This window comes from Otolemur garnettii, unplaced genomic scaffold (genome assembly GCF_000181295.1).
Source record: "Otolemur garnettii isolate 467f Iridium unplaced genomic scaffold, OtoGar3 scaffold00038, whole genome shotgun sequence".
Taxonomy (NCBI): domain Eukaryota; kingdom Metazoa; phylum Chordata; class Mammalia; order Primates; family Galagidae; genus Otolemur; species Otolemur garnettii.
In genome coordinates, this window is record NW_003852433.1 from 14,872,576 (window position 1) to 14,881,260 (window position 8,685).

Sequence of the window (8,685 nt, forward strand, 5' to 3'; positions counted from 1 at the left end):
CCTTTTTGCTGTGTTGCCTCTCCCTTTCTATCATTGTTTTAACCATTAATAATTATACTTCAATAATAGTGATCATATCAATAGTAGTGGTAATTTTCTTTTTGCCAATTTCCTCTCCATTCATCTTTTACTTTTAATTATTCCAATTCAGCTTTGCTTATGGTTGATAGGAGAGGCCATAATTTAAGGACGGTCTTCTTTGTAAGCCCCTAATTTCTCAGACTTCACTGTGTATTTTGATGGCAGCAGTCTCTCAGTCCCTAATTTTAATTCCCACCTCTGTTGTACTACTAAATATTCCACCAGGGATGACAACAAAGCCTCTTGGCAGGTTGGCATTGCTGGAGAGTTCCCTGTGCTACCCTTTTGATAAGGATTTATAATTTTAAATTGTGAAGAGGACATCAGAGTCCTAGACCCAAAACCAGAGCCTGACTGTCCAAACTGGGTATAAACAGAGACTTAATGTCAGGACATCCTTCAGGTAGACGTGTTGGCCAAGAACTCCCCTTGGTCCTGAAAGAAGACCCTGTTTTGTCCTACCTCGAGCTGGAGCCCGGGCAGTGTGCTTGGGCTCAGGGGCAGGTTGCTCGGGGACAGCAGGCTCACTGACAGGCTCCTGGGGCTTGGTCTTCTTTATAGGCATGGGCTGTGGGAGGACCTGTTTGGGGAAGCCTTTGAAGAACCATGCTCCAGAACGCTTCCACACCTGGAGAGGACAGGAAAGGGTTGCAGATGTATCTGCCAAGCACTGTTACATCTACCTTGATGTGTGTCAATTTTTGTATTTGTTCCCTGCCTACAGCACACTTTACTTACCGGTACAGTCTTGCACAATTCACATTTATTTGACACATTGGCCCTGAAAACTCAATAGAATGTGTTTGAGTATGCCCGTTTTATTGATGGATAAAGCCAAATATCAGTATCAATATGGATAGAGAAATGTTAAGGACTGGTACCACAGTACATAGCTGGAGAATGAGAGAATGAGGACTCAACCCCAAGTCTTCCAGCTCTTAAATGTTGTCTGCTCTCCACTGCACTAGTGGCTGTAAAGAGTGTGGTCTACCTACAACTTCCCCAAGACCTCTGACCTTCCTCCTGGCCCTGTTGGTTAGAACAAGACAGCACACCTAGAGGGCTGTGATGAGCATCTTCCATTGCCCCTCAGATCTATTCTCCACACAGGCTCTGTGCCCCTGGACTGCAGCAACTAGACATCATTAACCTGCTCTCACACTGTTCTGTGCCCCGGGAGGATGCCCACTATGGACTGCAGCAACTGGACATCATTGGCCTCTGCCTGCAGGTTTATGTGGCCAAAATACCCACAGGAGTTGATAGCAAGGAAGAGAGTGAGATTGTGGCATTTACCTCCTTGGCTTCCTCCCTGCTAGCTGGACAGTGACTGCACTCCTGTTAGGCTACACCTCTCTTCCAGTCTGGTAAGTGCTCCTGCCCGCTTCCGACTTAGGAGTGGTAACATTATCCCTGCTTTTGCTGGAGAAGAGGTGACTCACCAACACTTGCTGATGTCCCTTTGCTCTACCCAGATCTTTGTAAATAATGCTTTCAATCAAACTTTTGAGTACCCCATTAATGTGTGCTACCTGCCAGGCTCCTGACTGATAATGAGAAGAAGCTGGCCATCAAGGAATCTGCAGCGTGGGGTGAGTGATGTAGAAATTAGGAAAAAGAGGAAGGACTTAATTGTCATAAAATGAGTAATAAGCAGGGCAGTGGAAGAGAAGGATTCCATAGAAGAAAGAAAGAGAGACAAAATAAAGGGGAAGACAGTACAGAGAAAAAGTGTGAAGAGCATGAAACAACAAGAGAATGAGAAATGGGAAGGAGAAGGTGATAACGGCACAGGGAAGGAAAGAGCTCAAACAAGAGGGAGAGAGAGTGCGAGAGAACAGGAATGAATGGGAAGACAAGACGCAGAATAGAAGGAAAGAGGAAGGGAAGGTGGTGAGAGAGGAAGACCCAGAAGGGGAGAAGTGGGGACAGTGGGAGAACACAGGCCAGAGGGCAATGAATGGAGAGGGAAGAAAGAAGGCAGAGAAGGAAGAGAAAGGTCACGGAAGAGAGAAGAAAAGAGAAGAAACTCATGCAAATACAAAGAGGTCATCCTGCCAGTGTTCACGTCTGAGCCGGTTCCTTGTACACCAACCCCTTAAGACAGTGGTCCCCACCCTTTCTGGCACCAGGAACCAGTTTCATGGAAGAACAGTTTTTCCATGGACTGGGGTGGGGGAAGGTTTTGGGATGATTCAAGCACATTACATTTCTTGTGCACTTTATTATTATTATATTGTAATATATAATGAGATCAGTATACAACACACTATATGCAGAATCAGTGAGTGATGGGGAGCGGCTGTAAATACAGATAAAGCTTTGTTCACTTGCCCACTGCTGCATTCCTCCTGCTGTGCAGCCTGATTCCTAACAGGCCACAGACTGGCCCTGGTCCACAGCCCAGGGGGTGGGGACCACAGCTTTAAGACACAAGACCCAACAAGCCCCAAGCACCACCCTGTTGCCCTGATTCCAAGGAGGAAAGAAAAAGTTGGCCAAGAAGGGAGCTTGCTCCAGGGACCAGCTCAGGCCATACCACTTACCTCTCTCTGCTCGAGGCAGATTTTGCAGAGCCACACAGAATGCAGGCGGTTTTTGGAGGTCTCCACCCCACATTTGGTGCAAACATTCTGAGGACAAAACAGCCCAACATATATTCAGGTGAGCTATCCTCTGAAATGCCATGGATTGGAGAAAGGGGTTGGAAGGGCTCGCAATGATCCTCCTTTTATCTCAGTAGATGCAAAGATTCATAATTCTTTCCTCACACTTCCTTCCATGGGCAAGGCCAGTTAGAACAAAGTTCCAGTTTGAGACTTACTCCCAATAAGAAGAATATGAGTCATTTCCAAGCACTGGATTAAGGAATTCTCCAAGAGGCCCTCTGGGATCTGAGTTTTCAGCATCCGTATATAAGAGATCATTGACATAACTTTTTAACAGCAAAAGCCATGTATCCATGTTGTTTATTGATTTGTTTCTTCTGAGACAACCTAGACTATGACTAGAAGTTCAGCACCTCAAGGAGAAGAAACTTATCTGAGCAAGTACTATGACTGTGTAATGAAGCATTATATTCTGGGGTAAGTTTTTGGGAAATTAAAACAAATAGGAAAACCTAATAGGTCACAAAATTCTCACTCACTGGTTGACTGCAGCATGTATGTTTTTCAGACTCAATTTTTCCCAATATTTCTTTTCTTTTCTTTCTTTTTTTTTTTTTTTGAGACAGAGCCAGAGCTGTCACCCTGGGTAGAGTGGCAACCTCAAACTCCTGGGCTCAAGAGATTCTCCTGCCTCCGCCTCCCTAGTAGCTGGGATTACAGGCGCCCACCACAACGCCCAGCTATTTATTTATTTATTTATTTATGCAGTTTTTGGTCAGGGCTGGGTTTGAACCCAGCACCTCTGGCATATGGGGCCAGCGCCCTACCCCCTTAAGCCACAGGCACCACCCCATGCCCAGCTATTTTTTGGTTGCAGCTGTCATTGTTGTTTGGCAGGCCTGGGCTAGATTCGAACCCACCAGCTCAGGCGTATGTGGTTGGTGCCTTAGCCGCTTGAGCCACAGGCGCCGAGCCCCAATATTTCATTCTAATGTTAATAAGAACATCAAGGAGGAGCTGCCAAGCAACATCATAGAGGTCTCCAGCTGGGTTATTCACCTGAGTTTCTTGTACTCAGGCAGACCCCCAAATAGTGATATCTTTGCCCTGGAAATGTCAGGTACAGATAGTTTAAGGAGGGGTAGAGAATGAAGAGAGCACAGGGAGATGCCTCTTCAAGAAAAAGTGCTCTCAAAGCCAAATGAATCTACCTTGGCTTTCAAAGCCACAATCCAGGGCATTTCACATACACATATGTATAAAAATGCTCTTTAAAATGACACAGAACTTGTTAAGCCACAACCAGGACACCTGAGGCCTCAACCATAGCTCCTGTTCTACCTCAGGTTCCCAAGTTCATCCTGGATGGAGCTCAGCTCTAAGAGGATGGAAGGATCAGAATGTCTTCCAGCGAGGAACCATGATCAGGATGACCTTGGAAGACAGTTGGGCATAGGGAATTCCAGAAAGCAATCATATCCTGGTGACTAATCTGCAAGACTCAAGCTCCATCCCAAGATCCAGGGCTATCCAAAGCTCAGGCCTGGGACTAAGCCCTCTGCAGTGCTGCGTAAGGAAGAAGGGAGAAGGGGATGGTACCTTCTTACAGTCCTCACATATGACACAGGTGGAGCCCAGCATCCCTAGCTGTTCTCCACACAGTATGCAGCGGTTCACCCCATCCCCGGCCACGTTCTTCCTCATGTTCTCTAGGCGTTCCACCAGGCGCCTGGAAGCAGAAACAGGGTGATAGGGACCTCGTAGAGCTAGGGACCAGCAGCACAACCTACAGTGTCAGTCTGATGGTCTTCACATTTCTTGAGTCAGACTTTTGAGCATCTGATAATAGTTGTGGACTCTTCCCCAGAAAAAGGCACATGCACATAAAATTCTGATACATTTTCAGGACATCAAAGATCCCCTTGAAGCCCATCTATTCTATTAAATTCAGATTAAGAATCTCATCTAGTCCTTTCTATCTCATGATACCTCCTCCTGGGCAACTACCTTCTGAGCTCCAGATCTATTTCTCATGACCCCTTCCCTTAGATGTCTTCACAGGCATCACAAACTTTTGCTTTCAAACTGAACTCTTCATCTAGGCTGCTCCCCGCCCCACCCCAAGCAAACCTGATTTCCAGTCTCACAAATTGTCACTACCATCCACTTACCTGCTCAAACCAGAAACCTAGGGCTTTTCTTGGCCCCTTCATCCCTTGACATTAAATAACCCAACCAAATCACCAAATTCTGTTCTGGAATCCACCCAAAGCACCACCATCTACCTTCTGGGTGCCTGTAGTGATCTCTAAATAGGCTCCCTGCTTTCATTCACGTCTGCCTATAATTTGTTCTCTATCACAATCATGGTGAGATTGAAACACAAATTGGATCCTGTCACCTCCCACCCACTTTTAAGCCTTTTGTTGATTGCTGTGACATGCCCTACATGGTCTGGCCCCAGATGAAACCTTGAATCTTTCTCCTGCTCGGTCTTGCATTCAGTGTCCTAGTTCAGTGATCCTCCAACTATGGTCACCAGACTGGCAGCACCTGGACACTTGTGAATCAGAACTTCTGGGGTGGGGCCCAGCAACCTGTGTTTTAACAAGCCCCCAGGTGACTCTGATGCATGGGCAAGTTTAAGAACCGTTGCTCTGGTTACACTGCTTCCTTCAGTTCCAGCTCTCCCATCTGCCTCAGTACTATTGTATATTCTATCCCTTGTGCCTGGAATAACACCCCACACATACACACTTACACTTTCTGCCTAGAATCCCTTCATCCTCTTGAGTGCTTCCTCTTGACCCCCTTCTGTGACCACCCATCTTACTTGCTCTGATAGCAACCCTATACTTTCTTATAGCACTTACCACATTTGTAAGTATCTGCGAGATTACTGTACTATGCAATTAGCTGACCCTGAAACAATGTTAGGTTCCCCTCTGAACTAGAGTACCCTGGACTAGGGTCCTTCTCTGTCCTGTTGTCTGCTGTGTACCTAGGACCAGATCGTAGCGAGCCATTCATATATGATGATTGGTTCAATCAATCAATGAATGGTGGTGACGCAGGGTTCCCCACTCAGGGCTAGACAGAATGGGTTAGACAAAATCCTCCCCTGACCCCATTTCTGGGCCTGGGTGAACTCAGAAATCAGTCTTATCACAAACCCCATCTCTAGGCATAAACAGGCCCTTTCTAGGCCACATTCTCTGGATCCAAAACAAAATCATAAAAAAGCAGCCTGCCTGGTATTCTACCTGGAGATATCCTCCCTCCTGGAGTGGAGAGAAGCTCGCCTGGAGCAAAGACAACAAGGACTGAATTCCTCTGCACTATGGCAGTTTTAAAATTAATTTCTGCCCAAGCCCCTGGTACCAAATTATTGTGACATATGCCAGACATACATTCCATCTCTCCCAAACCCCCTGCCTGCCAGATAGGAAAAGCGTATATAACCCCCTAGACAGAAGGCCCAAACAGGCTCCACCTGGGCACCCCCTCTGCTGCTGGAGCTTCTGTTCCCTTCTTTCACTGATCTATTTTTTATCTGTCAATAAATTCTGTCCTTTGACTTACTTGGTGATCCATGGATTCATTTTTTGAATCTCCAGGACCAAGGACTTAGCAGAAAGAAATTCTGGCTATAGGGACAGCTCCCTCCCCATACCTGTATCCAGCAAAAGCAAGCTGCATGTGTCAACTGATGTATAATGACAACTTACACTTATATAAGTGCTTATTAGATGCCACCCACTCCCAGGAGGTAGGCAACTGTTATGCCATTTCACAGGTGAGAAAACTGAGGCACAGAGATTTAAATGACTTCCCCAAAGTCACACAGCTGGGAAGTGGCAGAGTCAAAACCAGAACCCAAGTTTCATGTGCATTACCCCGGCACTTTGCAAATTCAGCTCCATGCAGATGACTAAGGGATCTTGTTAAAATGCAGATTCTGAAACACCAGGTCTGAGGTAGGGCCTGAAGTACTGTATTTCTAGAAAGCACCCAGGTAGTGATGCTACTGGCCACACTCTGAATAACAGGGCTATATAACAATGACAGCTGTGGAGCATTCTGCTGTGGGGATTTGGGGGGTCACTTCCTGCCAGCTTAGATCACCTCCTTGCCCTTCCCTCAAATGAGGACCCATTCTACACACATGCAGCTGGATTCTCATCCCTCCCCACCATGGACTGGTCTCAGCTGTCCGTGGCAGCCCCAAGTCCTCTGTCCACCTGTTGCAGATTGTCCCCATGGCCCTCCCGCACTCCCACCATCTCCTCGCAGCGCTCTGACTTGCAATGTTATAAATAGAAGCGTCTCCCTTTATGTCCCATTTCAGAGAGGAGCTGCTCTGCTGGAGGAAGCGCCAAAGGCAGCCTGTGGTCTCCAGAGCCTCGGCAGTGACCCAGATTGGACAGGATGCTTGGGGAGGCAGGATGTGTAGAGCTGGAGGCAGCGTGCTCTTCATGACTCTCCCTCATCTCCTGCCCTCCTTCTGCCCAGTTTCCCCCAGGAGTTATTTCTATGGGGTAATGGAAGAGGAAAGTAACCAGGAGCAAGCCCCCAGCTCGTGGTCTCAGAAGTTCTGAAATAACACCAGCCGATGTTCATCAAACACTTACTACGTGCCAGGGAGTTTCTTAACGACGCCTCCAGCCCCATTCGAAGCTAAGTGGTACTCTTGTGTCCACTTACTAAATGAGAAAACTGAGGCATAGAGCAGTTAAGTGACTTACGCATGTCTCACAGCTAAGAAGTGGTGAAAGCCAGGATTCAGATCCAGATGTTCTGGGTCCTGGGTCCTTGTTCTTGGCAGCCATACCACACTGGCCCCCACACAGCTGTGTTCTGAGCAGAGCCATGGGGACCATCTTGAGCAGCCCAATCTACACCCTACACGATTCCTCTGCCCTTTCCATTCCAAGGGCCTCTCCATCATTGGCAAGAACCATGTTGCACACACATGGTCACCCTGGCTGGGTGACCTCTTACTTCCCTGAAGTTAGGACAAGACTCTCAACAGCTGACCCATCACTGTGTTTCCCTTAAAGAACCCTCAGCATTGGGCTGAGAAATCAAACTGACTTTTGCCTCTCTGGGCTTCAGTTTCCTCATCTGGAAAGCAGATGGTATTGGGTTATATTGATGGTTGTCAAATTCTGCTTCATGGCACCGTAGGGGTTGCCTAGAGCCAGTTCAGGCCATGCCCTGCAGTGGCGTGGCAGGGAGGAGCTGCCACACCCCATTACACAGCAAGTCCCATTTATCTCTTTGTTTGGGATGCTGAGTTGAATTTCCTTCAGAAAGTTGGTTTCAGGGTTTTACAGTTAGACATTGAGTAGAGCAAATGAATAATAGGATGCCTCCTAAGGCCCCTGAATTATAAAATATTGTGAGACAATAAGGCAGGCTGTTGAAGGCAGTGGAGAGCAAATGGTCACATTTTTATTATATACAGTCTTGATCTTATCTATTTTCTCCTCCGTCCACTGCCTTAGTCAGAAAATAGTTATTCTACCAGTGGGGGTCCCAAGGCACAGAGAGGGAGGGAGGCTTGCCCGGCTCACTCGGCCAGGGCTAGAATCTAGTTCTCTGCTTCAGTAAATCATCTTTGCTTTCCATGAATTCCCACAGCCTCCTGGCTCATGTCAAGCTTTGCCAGCGCAGCTCAGGAAGAGAGCACGGGACAGATGATATAATTCTGAACTGCAGTGTGCTTTGCAAAGGAAACTTAAAAGGGGCTTTCTGCCTCTTCTTAGTTTTAAAGGCTGTAGATTGGCCCACCACTTGCAAACCCACGTTGTAACCCCCCCTACCAGATCGGCTGCCTCTTCTACCATTGAATCCTCGATGCCAAAAGCCCCCATTTAACACACATTGTACTGAGAGTGTCTCATTACCTTCCTTCAGTGGCAGCAAATGGCACGGAAATGTGACAGAGTTAAGATCATTCTTCAGATGCCTCATCTCAGGGATCCTTGTTATG

General features: G+C 47.1%; 1 protein-coding gene across 3 annotated transcripts in view; it reads right to left on the reverse strand.

The window, feature by feature from the left end:
* The window catches only part of RPH3A (rabphilin 3A), a 101,479-nt gene that overhangs the window by 24,477 nt on the left and 68,317 nt on the right, over positions 1–8,685 (reverse strand). For all 3 annotated transcript variants that reach the window (XM_003789965.1, XM_003789964.2, XM_023513285.1), the window contains 3 exons: positions 4,290–4,419; positions 2,628–2,714; positions 544–709 (listed from right to left, as the gene is read on the reverse strand). In XM_003789965.1, the coding sequence (XP_003790013.1) occupies positions 544–709; positions 2,628–2,714; positions 4,290–4,419 (383 nt within the window). The remainder of the gene's footprint in view (positions 1–543; positions 710–2,627; positions 2,715–4,289; positions 4,420–8,685) is intronic.